We start from the raw sequence: 19,468 nt of genomic DNA, 5'->3' as shown, positions 1-19,468 counted from the left end.
TCTTTGGTCTGAATGCCAAGCGTCACGTCTGGAGGAAACCTGGCAACATCCCTACGGTGAAGCATGGTGGTGGCAGCATCATGCTGTGGGGATGTTTTTCAGTGGCAGGGACTGGGAGAGTAGTCAGAATCAAGGGAACGATGAACAGAGCAAAGTACAGAGAGATCATTGATGAAAACCTGCTCCAGAGCACTCAGGACCTTCGACTGGGGCTGAAGCTTCACCTTCCAACAGGGCCACAACCCTAAGCACACAGCCAAGACAACGCAGGAGTGGCTTTGAGACAAGTATCTGAATGTCCTTGAGTGGCCCAGCAAGCCCGGACGTGAACACAATCAAACATCTCTGGAGAGTTCTGAAAATTGCTGTGCAGCAACTCTCCCCATCCAACCTGACAGAGCTTGAGAGGATCTGCAGAGAAGAATTGGAGGAACTCCCCAAATACAGGTGTGCCAAGCTTGTAGCGTCATACCCAAGACGACTCAATTCTGTTATCGCTGCCAAAGGTGATTCAACAAAGTACTGAGTAAAGAGTCTGAATACTTATGTAAATGTGATATTTCAGATTTTTATTTGTAATATATTAGCAAACATTTCTAAAAATCTATTTTTGCTATGTCATTATTGGGTATTATGTGTAGATTGATGAGGGGAAAAAACAATGTAATCAATGTTAGAATAAGGCTGTAACAACATGAGGAACAAGTCAAGTATTTCTGAACACTTTCCAAAGGCACTGTATATTAGTTTGGCAGTATATGCAAATTAACTGTAATTCTGTTTTGGTCATTTTATTTTATTTCAGGTAACATTAATTACACGTCTAAATAATGATGTTTTGATACGAAATAAGTTTATATTTTGCTATGATTGTTGTTTTTTTCTATAGTTTCCCCATGGGGTCAAAATGACTCGTGTTGGTAATCAATGTACAGTATTTAGCTTTAGGGTTAATGGAGACATGGAATGCACTTCAGGTGAGGCATTACTTGCTGACACTAAACCCTCAGCAGCATCCAGGCCAGGGCCATAAGGCGCAGAGAGGAGCACTTTGTGGAGGCTCCCGACAATGGCGGGGCTGGGGTTGGGCTGCCCTGGGTCGTCACCATCCGGCCGTTGACAGGCCTGATGTTCCTGAAGACGTTGGTCATCAAGGCAGAGGTGGAGTTGTGGTCAATGTGCAATGTTGTGCTGAAGAGATCAATCTGAGGGGAGAAGGTTAATTAATTACAGATTGGCTCATAGACATAAGTGTGACATCAGGCTGGCCCAATGGCTTTACCCACTGGGCACAAATGTCAGTTCAACATCTAGTTTTATTTGAGATGCCAAGTAACGTGAAATCAACTAAACTTTGATGCAAATTGCTCTCCAAGTAAATAAATAAATCACCCCAAAAAAACTTTGATGTATGTAATTGCAATTTGGTTAAAAGTTAGATTAAAACCAGACAAATTCCTGAAATGTGTGTACAGTCAGAAGTTCACATACACTTAGGTTGGAGTCATTAAAACACATTTTTCAACCACTCCACATATTTCTTCTTAAGATGTCTAGAAATGCACACATTTGTGCTCTTGTAGGAAGCAATCACTCCCCCATTGCTGAATACAAACTATCTATAAATAGGCTAATAACTCACTCACTAACAAAGGACATTAACAAATGTGCAAATGTGCACAGGTCGCGACATGTTGCTATCACTTTGATCTCAAAACAAGCACATGACTCACAACCGCTCATGCTGTAAAAACAGTCCCGTTCAAAGTAAATGGCACAGATCCATATATGGCATTGGTCTATTTTCATGTAGGCCTACTGCAGCTTTGGTTGGTTATGGCGCACCAGACTGTGTAGACCAGAGTATGGGCCTGAGTCATGCCTGTCAATGCAATAGAATCCTACTCCGATGCCTTCTGCCTACAACAAAATCTTTTGCATAGTTTATTTTCCATATTAACCTCGCTTGCGTCCCACCTACTCAACAGCCAGTGCAATCCCGTGGCGCGATATTCAAATACCTTAGAAATGCTATTACTTCAATTTCTCAAACATATGACTATTTTACACCATTTTAAAGACAAGACTCTCGTTAATCTAACCACACTGTCCGATTTCAAAAAGTCTTTACAACGAAAGCAAAACATTAGATTATGTCAGCAGAGTACCCAGCCAGAAATAATCAGACACCCATTTTTCAAGCTAGCATATAATGTCACAAAAACCAAAACCACAGCTAAATGCAGCACTAACCTTTGATGATCTTAATCAGACGACTCTCCTAGGACATTATGTTATACAATACATGGATGTTTTTTTCAATCAACTTCATATTTATATCAAAAACCAGCTTTTTACATTTGCATGTGACTAGCATTCGACTAGCATTCCCACCGAAACTTCCGGTGAATTTACTAAATTACTCACGATTTACGTTCACAAAAAACATAACAATTATTTTAAGAATTATAGATACAGAACTCCTTTATGCAATCGCTATGTCCGATTTCAAAATAGCTTTTCGGTGAAAGCACATTTTGCAATATTCTGAGTAGATAGCTCGCCATCACGGGCTAGCTATTTAGACACCCACCAAGTTTAGCCCTAACCAAAGTCAGATTTACTATAAGAAAAATTGGATTACCTTTGCTGTTCTTCGTCAGAATGCACTCCCAGGACTTCTACTTCAATAACAAATGTTGGTTTGGTTCCAAATAATCCATAGTTATATCCAAATAGCGGCGTTTTGTTCGTGCGTTCAAGACACTATCAGAAGGGTAAAGAAGGGTGATGCGTTTCGTGACAAAAAAATTCAAAATATTCCATTACCGTACTTCGAAGCATGTCAAACGCTGTTTAAAATCAATTTTTATGCGATTTTTCTCATAAAAAAGTGATAATATTCAGACCGGGAAACCCTGTTTTCGTTCAAATACCAAAAAATAAAAACATGTCGGCTCGAGCACGCGCCTCAGTCTCATTGTCCTCAGATCGACCACTATCCAAATGCGCTACTGTTTTTCAGCCATGGCCTGCAAAGTCACCATTCATCGTTCTGGCGCCTTCTGAGAGCCTATGGGAGCGTTAGAAAATGTCACGTTATGCCAGAAATCCCCTGTTTTGGTTAGAGATTGTTTGCAATCTTCTCAGGTTTTGGCCTGCCAAATGAGTTCTGTTATACTCACAGACACCATTCAAACAGTTTTAGAAACTTTAGGGTGTTTTCTATCCAAATCAAACAATTATATGCATATTCTAGTTACTGGGCAGGAGTAGTAACCAGATTAAATCGGGTACGTTTTTTGTCCGGCCGTGAAAATACTGCCCCCTATCCCAAAGAAGTTAAGTCTTGCATAGTTCGTTATGTTTTGGTATGTTGCATTGAAGTGGTTAATATTGCGTTGATTCTATCACAATTCCCACAGTAAAGGGAAACGTTGTTAGTGTTAACTTAAGGGGAAAACTCTAGAAAGTTGAGTGAAGTTCAATCTCGTGCTTCTCTGCACGTGCTGATATTTCTTCTGGGCAGCAGTCCCCGAGGGAACCTTGGCGTCAAGACACATCATTAAAAGCAACTGCTTATGTTCCTTGGACAGAGCACCGATGCATCACACCCAAAAGTGAGAAAATCACTGTTCAACTGTGCAATTTTTGAAAATTAGGTTGGATGATGACACATAAGGGTTAATCTTATAAGCATTTTCTAAGTGCATGTAATAATGTTTAATAACTGGATGTAAATACTGGCTCAATATTTTGCAAACACTGACCAGTTATTGCACTATTTTGACCAATTCAATATGAATTTTTATTGGTTTATAATGCATTTACAAATTATTCAATAATTGTTAATAATGTAATTATAACCCCTTTATAAATTCTTTACAAATGGAACCTTATTTTAAAGTGTTACCGATATGGGATTATAGTCCACGGTGTTCAGTTTATGGTACAATTGTTGCACAAACTCACCAAGTCCTGGCTGACTTTGATAGGGTCCTTGAATACGGTCCAAACCACAGCCTCACTGCAATTTGGAGTGGTCAGGGAGCCAAGGTAACGGTAGTATTTGGTACGGTCCACCCCTTCCAGGAGCTCATCCAATGAAATAGCATGAGTAATGTTTACAATATCATCTTGAGGAAGAGAGAAAGAAAAAACATATACTAAAATCATATGCTACTGAAATTGAACAAGAAAATTACTCATTTTGAATTCAAAGAGAAAAAATCATTACAAACTTTATTATGAGAAAGTAGTTCATGATCAAATCAGAACCAGTCAAATCTCTCCTCTCACCTTTTAGTGTGATGTTGGCCAAGTAGGATGTCAGAGTATTCCAGGCTGGTGGGGAACCAGTCGCATTACCTGTCATTGCCTATTTGAATAAACAGCAATAAAACATTGAAATGCCGAATCTACTGTGGAAACATTAATGCCATTTCCAAGAAAGTTAAAGCATTCTCTCACCTCTATGAAGAATCCAAGAGCAGCGAGTCCCGTGCTGTCTGCAATGGCCGCAGTCATGTTACCATTGAGCGAAGACTTGCAGTTTAGAATGTGTAACTGAAAGGTGAAGCATAACAGTTGATATAAAAAGTTATCTGAATGCATTGAGAAATTCAAACGTTGGAATAATATATTTAAAAAGGTAGACTACAATCTGCCATATATACAGCTGTTCAAAGGTCACTAAGACCTTGACATTGATCCATTGCAGTACGGTATATTTGCATCAGTATAAAAATTCACCACATGTAACATGGGCTACATTCAGATTCTCTACTTTTCTCCCGAAGTGCACTCATACATTTCCCCTCATGAATTTAAAAGGACCACAGGAAGAGTAGCTGCTGCTTCTGCAAAAGCTAATGGTGATTCAAATAAACAAACAAATGTAATGGACTAGTGTTTGTAATAGGGTGGAAACTCCCTCCATCCATGCTTGCTCCAATCCATGAAGGGTGGTGGGGTGGGGTGGGTTGTGTTGAACCTTTCCATACCTCCATGGGGTAGCGTGTTCCATCCACTGTGTGCTCCGACCCAGGGACTGAGGTACCATTCCCCCAGTGGAGGTGAAACTGCAGGCTGTCATAGGCCTCAGACAGTGCCCCACCTGTAACCTGGACGCCACTAGTGAGCGTCACTTTGACTGAAAGAAAGAGAGGAGGAACAAAAAGAGAAGAATTTGTTACATTTCGAACATTAAGGTTCCTGGTTTGGTACATACAGTACAAGTCAAAAGTTTGAACACACTTACTCATTATAGTTTTTATTTTATTTGAACTCTTTTCTACATTGATGGATAATAGTGAAGACATGGAAAATATAAAGACATGAAAACTATGAAATAACACATTCATGTAGTAACCAAAAAAGGGCTAAACAAATGAAAATATATGTCACAACATCGACGGAAGGTGTCGCCGGCCTACTAGCTGCCACCGATCCTCTTTTTTTCTGATGGTCTAGTTTAGTTGGCACCTGTTTAGTATTAGTTCATTAGTGGGGGAGGGTATTTAGTCGTTCTGTGTGTGTTGTGCTGTGTGCGTGATTATTTGTTGTCAGGTGTTTTGTTCAGAGGTACAGGTGTTTTTCCCTCTGCCTATGGGTTTTGTGGCAGCGGTTTTTGGGCTGCGTCCCTAAGCTGCGTGCAGGCTGTTTATTTGGGCATTTGATTTGCCTTGCCCTGCCTTACCTGTTTTTCTTGGCAACGTGTGGATAATTATTAAAATTATGTGTGTTCACGGACTTGTGTCTCCTGCGCCTGACTTCGACCCTCCTGCTTCCTTGTACACTGACAATATATTTCATATTTGAGATTCTTCAAAGTATCCACCCTTTGCCTTGATGACAGCTTTGCACACTCTTGGCATTCTCTCAACCAGCTTCATGAGGTTGTCACCTGGAATGTATTTCAATGAACAGGTGTGCCTTATTAAAAGTTCATTTGTGGACTTTATTTCCTTCTTAATGCATTTGAGCCAATCGGTTGGGTTGTGACAGGTTAGGGGTGCAATACAAAAGATAGCCATATTTGGTCAAATACGAAGTCCATATTATGGCAAGAACAGCTCAAATAATCAAAGAGAAATGACAGTCCATTTTTACTTTAAGACATGAAGGTCAGTCAATACGGAAAATTTCAAGAATTTTGAAATTTTCTTCAAGTGCAGTCGCAAAAACCATCAAGCTCTATTATGAAACTCGCTCTCATGAGGACCGCCACAGGAAAGGAAGACCCCGAGTTACCTCTGCTGCAGAGGATAAATTCATTAGAGTTACCAGACTCAGATTGCAGTCCAAATAAATACTTCACAGAGTTCAAGTAACAGACACATCTCAACATCAATTGTTCAGAGGAGACTACGTGAATCAGGCCTTTATGGTTGAATTGATGCAAAGATACCCTACTAAAGGACACCAATAATAAGAAGAGACTTGCTTGGGCCAAGAACCACGAGCAATGGACCGGTGGAAATCTGTCCTTTGGTCTGATGAGTCCAAATGTAAGATTTTTGGTACCAACCGCCTTGTCTTTGTGAGACACAGAGTAGCTGAACAGATGATCTCTTCAGGTGTAGTTCCCACCGTGAAGCATGGAGGAGGAGGTGTTATGGTGTGGGGGTGCTTTGCTGGTGACACTGTCTGTGATTTAAGGCACACTTAACCAGCACGGCTACCACGGCATTCTGCAGCGATATGCCATCCCATCTGGTTTGCAGTGGTGTAAAGTACTTAAATAAAAATACTTTTAAGTACTGCTTAAGTAGTTCTTTGGGTCTGTAAAGTCTGTATTTAACTTCACTATTTATATTTTTTTTTTACTTTTACTCCAATACATTCCTAATGAAAATAATGTACTTTTACTCCTTACATTTTCCCTGACACCCTAAAGTGCTCTTTACATTTTGAATGCTTAGCAGGACAGGAAAATTGGCTAATTCACACTTATTAAGAGAACATCCCTGGTCATCCCTACTGCCTCTGATCTGGCAGACTCACTAAACACAAATGTTTTGTTTATGAATTTTGTCTGAGTGTTTTACTGTTCCCCTGGTAATCCGTAAATTAAAAAAAATTAAAAAATGGTGTTGTCTGGTTTTCACGTTTTAAATGATTTATACTTTTACTTTTGATACTTATGTACATTTAAAACCAAATACTTTTAGACTTTTACTCAAGTAGTATTTTACTCGGTGACTTTCACTTTTACTTGTGTCATTTTCTTTTAAGGTATCTACTTTTCCTCAACTATGAAAATTGGGTACTTTTTCCACCACTGATGGATTGAGAAGGCAAGGCATCCATCCAATCTCCTCACCAGTTTCGCCAGTGTTCTTGATATTCTTCATTGCAGAGTTGTCTCCGTATTTGGTGAAGTTGAATTTAGTCAGGTTTGCGTCGCCCACTGCCGATGCGGAGAGGATGTTGATGGGAGACTGATGGGATCCGTTGCAATGTTCACTGGCAATGGTGGGCCAAGTAGTGTCATCTTAACATGGAATCAATCATACAATGGTTTCAATATACCATCGTTTTATAAGTGTCATATAATATGCTAATACATAAATTCTATAGTCTATTATCCACAACTATCACAATCACTTCAAAGCAAATGCTTCATGTACAATTTGTGAATAAAAATTACACTGAGTATACAAAACATTTACACCTGCTCTTTCCATGACAAAGACTGACCAGGTGAATCCAGGTGAAAGCTTATTGATAGCACTTGTTAAATTCACTTCAATCAGTGTAGATGGGGGGAAGAGACAGGTTAAAGAAGGTTTATTATGCCATGTGACAATTGAGATTGTGTATGTGTCATTCAGCGGGTGAATTGGCAAGACAAAAGATTGAAGTGCCTTCAAACAGGGTATTGTAGTAGGTGACAGGCGCACCGGCTTGTGTCAAGAACTGCAAAGCCGCTTTGCTTTTCATGCTCAACAGTTTTCCATGTGTATCGAGAATGGTCCACCACCCAAAGGACATCCAGCCAACTTGACTCAACTTAGTCAACATGGGCCAGCATCCCTGTGGAATGCTTTCGACACCTTGTAAAGTACATTCCCCGATGAATGGAGGCTGTCCTGATGGCAAAAAGGGGGTGCAACTCAATATTAAGAAGGTGTTCCTAATGTTTGGAATACTCAGTGTACACTGTAACCATGGGGTTAAAAATCAATACTTACTACAACTAGGATCATGGTAACACCACACTGTTCAAATTGAAAAGGGGAAAAGTTATGCAAAGAGTCACAAAATGTATAGCAGAAGACAGTCACAGGCCAACAAAATAATAAAATAATCGCTTACAATCTGCTGCAGCACTGTATCCAGTGGGGACAAGGATAGTCGCAATGATAACCACAAGTCGATTCATCTGAAAGCGAGATAAAGGCAATTATGAATGGAGAGCCCACTGAGCAGCGACTGACGCTGGACGTCCATGGACTTTAAAAAGTTGTTGAAATTTGGTCAGTCCGCCTAAGCTTTGATTTTAACATCTACAGATGCAGATTTTTGGTCCGGTACGGACCGGCCTTGATTTCAACGTCCACAAACATAGATGTATATGATTGCTTCAGATCTGGCCGTGATTTGACCTAAACGTAGACGTCTGTTTCACATGTTCGGAATCTACCGTACTCCACTATACTTTACTATGCTCTACTGTACTGTATTGTGCTGTACTGTGCTTTCTAAACTTGTGAAACATGGACGTCTATGATTGGTTCAGATTTGGTCCAGACTGACCAAATTTGGTCTTGTTTAGTAGCGAAGCTCATTTCTATAATACCCAGTGTGCTTTGCAAGTGTTCATTTTTACATTTACATCTTGGTAATTTAGCAGACACGTTATCCAGAGTGACTTACAGTCATTGCATTCAAGTAAGGTAAATAAACAACCACATTTCAACGGCTTGCTGGGAGCCTGAATCTCTCACCTTGAACTCAAAAGGGCATTGGATAACATGTATAAAGGCAAATCCCCTGGTTGGGATGGTATTCCTCCTGAGGTCTATTTAACATTTTGGAACCAATTAGGTCCACTGTCACTTGAAATGATTAACACAGACGTTCACAAAGGTTCATTTGAAATGAATGTAAATACAGCACTAATTTCGCTTTCATAAAAAAAAGGTAAGGATGCCAACAAGTGCTCTCACTATCGCCCTTATCTTTGATAGACACAGATATTAAACTATTTTCTCAAATCATGCCATCCAGTCTCAAAACTCACTTACCCAAATTGGTACATCCGGACCAAAGCAGGTTTGTAAAAAACGATTATCCCCGATAACCTCCGTTGTCTATTACATATCTTACATGCTTCATCAGAAACCAAAGCTCCTTGGGCAGTTCTCTCTCTCGACGCAGAAAAAGCTTTTGATGGACTGGAATGGTCACATCTTTGGTCGGTTTTGGAATGTACAGTATGGGACTTGGCTCCAATTTCATTGATATGATTACAATAGGCAATACCTGGCAATACCTGCTCTGTTCTGTTCCAAATAACCAATTTCATTGATATGATTACAATAGGCAATAACAGCCAATACCTGCTCTGTTCTGTTCCAAATGACTAGAAGTAGCAGGAAAGGTCATCCCATCTCACCAATGTTTTTTTATTGTCTATGGAACCCCTGGCCTAGGCAAATTTGACAATCGAAAGAAATTACATCAATATCTCTCAATTCTGCAGATCACGTCATCTCATTATACAGCGATGATATCGTACTTTATCTAGAAAATGTCTCTCAATCCCGCCCAAACGCTTTAAAGATCATATTCAAATTCAGTTCCATCTCAAGTTATAAAATAAATCCAACCAAATCTGCCCTACTGCTTCTTAAGACCCAGATGGAGGACTAAATTTCTACTTTAAATATTTGGGAATATATATATTTCCTTCCTTAGATACAATCATTGCTAGAAACTTTTACAATTCTCTCCATGGGACGGTTGAGCAAACATGAGCTAATGTGATTAGCATGAGGTTGTAAGAAACTAGAACATTTCAGGACATAGAAATATGTGATATGGGCAGAAAGCTTAAATTATTGTTAATCTAACTACACTGTCCTATTTACAGTAGATATTACAGTGAAAGAATACCATGCTATTGTTTGAGGAGAGTGCACAGTTATGAACTTGAAAATGTATTAAATAACCAATTAGGCACATTTGGGCAGACATGCAATGGTTCATTGGATCAGTGTAAAACTTTGCACATACATTACTGCCATCTAGTGGCCAAAATCTAAATTGTGCCTAAACTGGAATAATACATTGTGGCCTTTCTCTTGCATTTCAAAGATGATAGAAAAAATCTGATTAAAAAACAACATTTTTTTTCCTTTGTATTATCTTTTACCATATCTAATGTGTTATATTCTCATACATTCGTTTCAAATTTTCACTAAGTTCAAAGTGTTTCCTTTAAAATGGTATAAATATTGTACTTACATTCAGTAATCTTGCTCTGATTTGTCATACAGAGGGTCCCAGAGATAAAATGTAGCATAGTTTTGTTTGATAAAAAACATTTTTATATTCAAATGTAGGAACTGGGTTCTAGAGTTTGAACCCCTGCTGCCAGCATCCCGGAGTCGCCTCTTCACTGTTGAGGTTGAGACTGGTGTTTTGCGGGTACTATGAAGCTGCCAGTTGAGGACTTGTGAGGCATCTGTTTCTCAAACTAGACACTCTAATGTACTTGTCCTCTTGCTCAGTTGTGCACCGGGGCCTCCCACCACTCTTTCTATTCTGGTTAGAGCCAGTTTGCTCTGTTCTGTGAAGGGAGTAGTACACAGCGTTGAACGAGATCTTCAGTTTCTTGGCAATTTCTCGCATGGAAAAGCCTTCATTTCTCAGAACAAGAATAGACTGACGAGTTTCAGAAGAAAGGTCTTTGTTTCTGGCCATTTTGAGCCTGTAATTGAACCCACAAATGCTGACGCTCTAGATACTCAACTAGTGAGGCCAGTTTTATTGCTTCTTTAATCAGGACAACAGTTTTCAGCTGTGCTAACATAATTGCAAAAGGGTTTTCTAATGATCAATTAGCCTTTTAAAAATGATCCACTTGGATTAGCTAACACAACGTACCATTGGAACACAGGAGTGATGGTTGCTGATAATGGGCCTCTGTACGCCTATGCAGATATTCCATTAAGAAATCAGCCATTTCCAGCTACAATAGTCATTTACAACAGTAACAATGTCTACACTGTATTTCTGATCAAGTTGATGTTATTTTAAATGGACAAAAATGTCTATGTGACCCCAAACTTTTGAACGGTAGTATGTTTTCAGTATATACCGAACAAAAATATAAATGAAACATTCAAAGTGGAAATTACAAACTTTAGAAGCCTTTTTAAACCTCAAATACATTACAAAGGTTTCAATTTCCTGCATTGCAGGAAAAATGTCCTGCAAAAGGGTGATCAAATTTAGATCCTGTCCGTAAATTCACATCATGGCCCCATTTCCATCATGGCCACCTAATCATCCCCCTCATTCCACATTGGCAAATAACACTCCTCACCTCTCCACCTGATAGCTGATGTGTGGTGGGCGTTCTGGCACAGATGGTTGCCATGCATCACCCAAGTGGGTGCTACACATTTATGGTGGATGAGGTGAGTTTGCCCCCCATTACAGCGCTTTGAGCATCTGGAAAGGCGCTATATAAATGCAATCAATTATAATGATTTACTTATTATAGCAAGTAAATCGTATTATAGTAACTATAACTCAGCAGAGCCTGTGTTACAAAGGCCAAAATGTGGTTCTGGCCCTTTAAGACCTGCTAATGCTCCTGTGACTTAATGGGAATGTACTGTACCTCCGCCCAGGCATTGCTGATGCATGCCAGCTCATACAACGCCTTGATAGGTATTTTATGTATCAGATATCCACATCATATGTTATACTGTAACAATCTGTCAGTCGATGACACAGTCGATGTGGTATCCAACCATTGGTTGATGCATGCCACGTCTTAGCAGGGGAACATGGCCACAATGTTTGTCGGGAAAGGCTGACATTAAAACTCCACCTTCACCTGTTGTTGGGTATCTTCCAGCTTCTCCTGCAATACTTAATCTTTTTAGTTTCCTTCGTGTGTCCAAGCAGAAAATGTGAGTAAATAGACATGGTTTTTTGTTGGACTGTTTTCCCTGATGTGGCTCTAAATGGCATAAATGCAGTGAAACAGATGTCACTTCTTAGCCCAGCCTAGTCAATGAGATGTGTGCCACTTCAAACATGTCATATCTTAAAAGCAGGGTATATTGTGCCATAAATGTCTGTTGCATGAATGCCAAAATCATCTTATTAGATGATCTAACCAGATCTAATGTGTTATACTGTCCTACATTCGTTTAAAATTTTCACAAAGTTCAAAGTGTTTCCTTTAAAACGATATAAAGAATATGCATATCCATGCTTCAGGTCCTGAGCTACAGGCAGTTAGATTTGGGTATGTCATTTTAGGTGAATACTGTAAAAAAGGGTTCGATCCTTAACCTCTATGGGATCGGTGTCCCTCCACCTGGACGGTTGAGCTAACGTGCGCTAATGTGATTAGCATGACGTTGAAAGTAACAAGAGCATTTCCAAGGACATAGACATGTCTTACATGGGCAGAAAGCTTAAATTATTGTTAATCTAACTGCACTGTCCAATTCACAGTAGCTATACCATGCTATTTTTTCAGGAGAGTGCACAACAACAAAAAACATTTATCACAGCAATTGTTTTGATACGTTCACCTCTGAAAGTAAATAATGTACTTTTTATCCCAGAGATAAAATGTAGCATAGTTTTGTTTGATAAAATACATTTTTAAATGTCTGTTTGTATGAATGCCAAAATCATTTTACCTTGAAGCTGCACCTGTCTTCACCTCTCCGTCCTGTGCGCTCAGCCTCCCATCCTCCCTCATTTTATTCAGTCGTACACCTCAACTAGAAACAATAAACACGCCTCCTTTTTTCAATAGGCTTGGGGGGTTTCAAGTTGTGGGTTTAAAGTTGTGTAATACTGTAAAAAGAACACCCATTCGGCAAAGCAGAAAGTTAGGTGATTTTTGCCAGGAATGTAATGCAGTACCTGCGGCAATGACAGTAATGAAAGACTAACTTGGACCTTAAGAAAAATTTAATGAAAATCAAAATATTGACTTCAGAGTAGTCCTCATTTATTTTCATTTCACTAGGCAAGTCAGTTGGTCTGCCTGGGGACAAACAGATTGGATATGCGCGTTCCCGCAGGCGCGGTGTTTTTTCTTTTCCTCCTTGAACGAATACACTATTGTCCGGTTGGAATTTTATTGCATTTCTATGAGAAAAATACCATAAAAATTGATTTTAACCTCTTACATCTAGACGTTCCGCTAGCGGAACACCTGGTCCAATATCCAATGGTGGGCGTGGCGCGAAATACAAACTCCTCGAAAATCCGAAAACTTCAATTTTTCAAACATATGACTATTTTACACCATTTTAACCTCTCTAGGGTAGGGGGCAGTATTTGCACGGCCGGATAAAAAACGTACCCGATTTAATCTGGTTATTACTACTGCCCAGAAACTAGAATATGCATATAATTGTTTGATTTGGATAGAAAACACCCTAAAGTTTCTAAAACTGTTTGAATGGTGTCTGTGAGTATAACAGAACTCATATGGCAGGCAAAAACCTGAGAAGATTCCTTACAGGAAGTGCCCTCTCTGACCATTTATTGGCCTTCTACACTCTCTTTATTGAAAACTGAGGATCTCTGCTGTAATGTGACACTTCCTACGGCTCCCATAGGCTCTCAGAAGGCGGCAGAACGGGGAATGATGACTTTGCAGGCCATGGCTGAAAAACAGTAGCGCATTTTGTAAGTGGTCTATCAGAGAACAATGAGACTGGGGGCGCGTACACGAGCCAACACCATGTTTTTATTTTTTCGTCTTAGAACGAAAACAACGACTCCCGGTCGGAATATTATCGGTTTTTTACGAGAAAAATCGCATAAAAATTGATTTAAAACCTCTCTAGGCTAGGCGGGACGAATTCGTCCCACCTACGTAACAGCCACTGCCAGCCTGTGGCGCGATTTTCAAAACCTTAAAAATCCTATTACTTCAATTTCTCAAACATATGACTATTTTACAGCCATTTAAAGACAAGACTCTCGTTAATCTAACCACACTGTCCGATTTCAAAAAGGCTTTACAACGAAAGCAAAACATTAGATTATGTCAGCAGAGTACCAAGCCAGAAATAATCAGACACCCATTTTTCAAGCCAGCATATAATGTCACCAAAACCCAGAAGACAGCTAAATGCAGCACTCACCTTTGATGATCTTCATCAGATGACAACCCTAGGACATTATGTTATACAATACATGCATGTTTTGTTCAATCAAGTTCATATTTATATCAAAAACCAGCTTTTTACATTAGCATGTGACATTCAGAACTAGCATACCCCCACAAACTTCCGGGAATTCGCTAACATTTTACTAAATTACTCACGATAAACGTTCACAAAAAGCATAACAATTATTTTAAGAATTATAGATACAGACCTCCTCTATGCCTGTGAATAGCGGCGTTTTGTTCGTGCGTTCCAGACACTATCCGAAATAGTAAAGAAGTGTCGCGCGCATGGCGCAATTCGTGACAATAAAATTCTAAGTATTCCATTACCGTACTTCGAAGCATGTCAACCGCTGTTTAAAATCAATTTTTACGACATTTTTCTCGTAGAAAAGCGATAATATTCCGACAGGGAATCTCCTTTTCGGCAAACAGAGGAAAAAATCCCAAAGGCGGGGGCGGTCGGGGTCACGCAGCATAAGCCCAGTGTCCCTTGATCGGCCACTTGAGAAAGGCGATAATGTGTTTCAGCCTGGGGCTGGAATGACGACATTCTGTTTTTTCCCGGGCTCTGAGCGCCTATGGACGACGTGGGAAGTGTCACGTTAGAGCAGAGATCCTTAGTAAATGATAGAGATGGAAAAGAAGTTCAACAAATGGTCAGACAGGCCACTTCCTGTAAAGGAATCTCTCAGGTTTTGACCTGCCATTTGAGTTCTGTTATACTCACAGACACCATTCAAACAGTTTTAGAAAATTTAGGGTGTTTTCTATCCATATGTAATAAGTATATGCATATTCTAGTTACTGGGTAGGAGTGGTAACCAGATTAAATCGGGTATGTTTTTTATCCAGCCGTGTCAATACTGCCCCCTATCCTAAACAGGTTAAACAGCGGTTGACATGCTTCGAAGTACGGTAATGGAATATTTAGAAATGTTTTGTCACGATACGCGTCGGGCGCGTCACCCTTCGTCACCCTTCGGATAGTGTCTTGAACGCATGAACAAAACAGAGGATATTTGAACATAACTATGGATTATTTTGAACCAAACCAACATTTGTTATTGAAGCAGAAGTCCTGGGAGTGCATTCTGACGAAGAACAGCAAAGGTAATCCAATTTTTCTTATAGTAAATCTGAGTTTGGTGAGTGCAAAACTTGGTGGGTGTCAAAATAGCTAGCCCGTGATGGCGAGCGATCTACTCAGAATATTGCAAAATGTGCTTTTGCCGAAAAGCTATTTTAAAATCGGACATAGCGATTGCATAAAGGAGTTCTGTATCTATAATTCTTAAAATAATTGTTATGTTTTTTGTGAAAGTTTATCGTGAGTAATTTAGTAAATTCACCGGAAGTTTGCGGTGGGTATGCTAGTTCTGAACGTCACATGCTAATGTAAAAAGCTGTTTTTTGATATAAATATGAACTTGATTGAACAAAACATGCATGTATTGTATAACATAATGTCCTAGGAGTGTCATCTGATGAAGATCATCAAAGGTTAGTGCTGCATTTAGCTGTGGTTTGGGTTTATGTGACATTATATGCTAGCTTGAAGAATGGGTGTCTGATTATTTCTGGCTGGGTACTCTGCTGACATAATCTAATGTTTTGCTTACGTTGTAAAGCCTTTTTGAAATCGGACAGTGTGGTTAGATTAACGAGAGTCTTGTCTTTAAAATGGTGTAAAATAGTCATATGTTTGAGAAATTGAAGAAATAGCATTTCTAAGGTATTTGAATATCGCGCCACGGGATTCCACTGGCTGTTGAGTAGGCGTACCCTAGAGAGGTTAACCTCTCTAGGCTAGGCGGGACGAATTCGTCCCACCTACGTAACAGCCACTGCCAGCCTGTGGCGCGATTTTCATTTAACATTTAACATTTAAAAAAATATATATATTATTTCCAGAATTCACATATTTACAACACAAAATCCATGTGTACGTGTGTGTATAGTGAGTATGTTATCATGTGTGTGTTTGCATGTACAGTTGAAGTTGGAAGTTTACATACACTTTAGCCAAATTCATTTAAACTCTGTTTTCACACAATTCCTAACATTTAATCAGAGTAAAAATTCCCTGTCTTAGGTCAGTCAGGATCACCATTTTATTTTAAGAATGTGAAATGTCAGAATAATAGTAGAGAGAATGATTTATTTCAGCTTTAATTTCTTTCATCACATTCCCAGTAGGTCAGAAGTTTACATACACTCAATTAGTATTTGGTAACATTGCCTTTAAATTGTTTAACTTGGGTCAAATGTTTCGGGTAGCCTTCCACAAGCTTCCCACAATAAGTTGGGTGAATTTTGGCCCATTCCTCCTGACAGAGCTGGTGTAACTAAGTCAGGTTTGTAGGATCGTTTTTCAGTTCTGCCCACAAATTCTCTATAGGATTGAGGTCAGTGCTTTGTGATGGCCAGTCCAATACCTTGACTTTGTTGGCTCTAGGTAGTACTATGCGTTTCCCATTGTCTATTTTGGACTTGAAGACTGTGAAGAGACCTCTGGTGGCATGTCTTGTGGGGTATGAATGGGTGCTCGGTACCTTCAGCTTGTCAACACCTCTTACGAAAACAAGTAATGATGATGTCAATCTCTCTTCCAATTTGAGCCATGAGAGATTGATATGCATGCCATTAATATTAGCTCTCCGGGTACTTTTAACGGCCCTCCGTGCTGCCTTGTTCTTAGCCAACTGCAAATTGTGAATGAGAAAGACATAGAGGAGAAACAATCAGTGAAAAACGCATACCTTTTACTATCGACGCATCTTGCCAACAATATCTACAGTAAATAGCCTTTCCAGACTCTGAAGTCAGGAGGACTTCAAGCTAGGTGTCAGTCAGACTACCCATGTCATGCTCTACTTCTCAAATGTGAAAGTCAACACAATGTGACAGATCGAGATCCAGATTAGGATTGAGATAAGGGTTTGTGGAGCAGAAGGGCGGTAACGATGGTATCAATGCATTTTTTTTTACTTATGACACCTGGCATTCGTCAACACCTGTCCTCTTTGATGTTAGATTGTCAGTCTCTAAAGTCAAAATACATTCCATGTAAATGATTATCAAGTGTATCTGCTTTCTGGGAGACTGTGGGTATGTTTCATGTGATAAGTGCAAACGTCATTTCACTTACAGCACTGCCAAGAAATCTGAACGCAAGCTGCAGTAGCATCAATGAAAGGCTGTGCAGTCAAACTGTACAGTATGTTACACTTGTTCACAGTCTGTAAACTGCTTTGTGTGAATTACAAGTGCTGCAGATTGAGAGCTCAAATAAGTCTAAGGTAATTTACTCCACATCTAAATTGCTATGTTGTTCATTGTTCAAATGAGTGTCAAAATTTGTTACAGCTTCCTCTTGACTGCAGATAAAGCCCCTCTAGTTACACTGACTGCAGACAAAGCCCCTCTAGTTACACCAAATCACTCCAATTACTCTCATGTCCACAAATCATGTGAAATTATATGTCACTTTACCCTCACTGGAGCATTTAGAACAGGCTCAACTTGCCCGACTACTCAATTCACTTGGCCCAGGCAATAGGTTAACCGTTCAGGTCCTTGCTACAGCTAGGTTTCTGAGTTTTACCTGGTTACCATTAAAAAATGTATTATTTTCCCCACGACTCTGGGACCTGTGGTGCCACATTTGCCTGGGAGTGGTTCAAGTCGAGGGTTCAAAGTAGTGTAATGCTGTAAAAACAACACCTAACTGAAACCCCATTTGCTGCCCAATTGCCATTGACCTTAGCGGGCCCAGGACCAGTGGAACCAAAATAGCCCCATGAAATCAAAGATCCAACACCAAATTTGAAAGTAGTTAATTAAGTCACTACAAAATCAACATTTTGCAATGGCCATCTCAGTCTCCAGACATGAACCCCATTGAAAACCTGTGGTTTGAATTGAATAGGGCAGTCCATGAACGCAGATAAATGATATCAAATATCTAAAAATATTCTGTATGGAGGAATGGTCTAAGCCCGCTGGGTGCAGACATCAGTTCAATGTCTAGTTTTCATTCACATTAGGCTGAGTTGTCAACTAACGTGAAACAAACAAAATGTCAACATGTAATTGAATTTAGGTTAAAAAAATGTAATGAAAAAAAGACAAAATTCCCTTATGTTGATTAGTTTTTGCAAATCCAATCAGTTTTCAGGTTGATTCAATGGCATTACATTAACTTTTTTCAGGTAAGGAATCATCACATTAACATATTTCCGGTAAGGTATACACCGACTGCAGTCTGGCCTTTGGAAATAAATCTGTGGGTGACAAAGAAAATAACAATTAAATAGAACAATTAGATTTGATTTTCAAAATTCTTGGGATGTCCCACCTCTGACGTCATCTCAATGAAATTGAAATATAAAAGGTTAAGGTAAGGGTTAATGTTGGGGTTGGGTAAGGGTTAATGTTGGGGTTGGGTAAGGGTTAATGTTAGGGTTAGGTAAGGGTTAAGGTTGGGGTTGGGTAAGGGTTAATGTTGGGGTTGGGTAAGGGTTAATGTTGGGGTTGGGTAAGGGTTAATGTTGTGGTTGGGTAAGGGTTAATGTTGGGGTTGGGTTAGGGTTAATGTTGGGGTTGGGTAAGGGTTAATGTTGGGGTTGGGTAAGGGTTAATGTTGGGGTTGGGTAAGGGTTAATGTTGGGGTTGGGTAAGGGTTAAGGTTGGGGTTGGGTAAGGGTTAATGTTGGGGTTGGGTAAGGGTTAATGTTTGGGTTGGGTAAGGGTTAATGTTGGGGTTGGGTTAGGGTTAATGTTGGGGTTGGGTAAGGGTTAATGTTGGGGTTGGGTAAGGGTTAATGTTGGGGTTGGGTAAGGGTTAATGTTGGGGTTGGGTAAGGGTTAACCTCTATGGGACCGGCGGGACGAATTCGTCCCACCTACGTAACAGCCACTGCATCCTGTGGCGCGATTTTCAAAATCTTCAAAATCATATTACTTCAATTTCTCAAACATATGACTATTTTACAGCCATTTAAAGATAAGACTCTCGTTAATCTAACCACACTGTCCGATTTCAAAAAGGCTTTACAACGAAAGCAAAACATTAGATTA

At 39.7% G+C, this 19,468-nt stretch overlaps 1 protein-coding gene across 1 annotated transcript; it reads right to left on the bottom strand.

Annotated features, from left to right (window-relative positions):
- Positions 1 to 652: 652 nt before the first annotated feature.
- LOC123741908 (carbonic anhydrase 4) lies at positions 653 to 8,386 on the bottom strand. Its single transcript, XM_045716190.1, has 8 exons — positions 8,320 to 8,386; positions 8,196 to 8,222; positions 7,325 to 7,495; positions 5,004 to 5,152; positions 4,471 to 4,566; positions 4,300 to 4,378; positions 3,973 to 4,136; positions 653 to 1,205 (listed from the first exon to the last, which is right to left on the bottom strand). Exons 1-8 carry the CDS (start codon positions 8,384 to 8,386, stop codon positions 999 to 1,001), a joined length of 960 nt encoding a protein of 319 aa, XP_045572146.1. The 3' UTR covers positions 653 to 998.
- Between the last annotated feature and the right edge of the window lie 11,082 nt (positions 8,387 to 19,468).

This window comes from Salmo salar, chromosome ssa03, assembly GCF_905237065.1.
Source record: "Salmo salar chromosome ssa03, Ssal_v3.1, whole genome shotgun sequence".
In the NCBI taxonomy this organism is placed as follows: Eukaryota; Metazoa; Chordata; class Actinopteri; order Salmoniformes; family Salmonidae; genus Salmo; species Salmo salar.
Note: the sequence above shows the minus strand (reverse complement) of the source record. Positions and strands in the feature narration are given on the sequence as shown.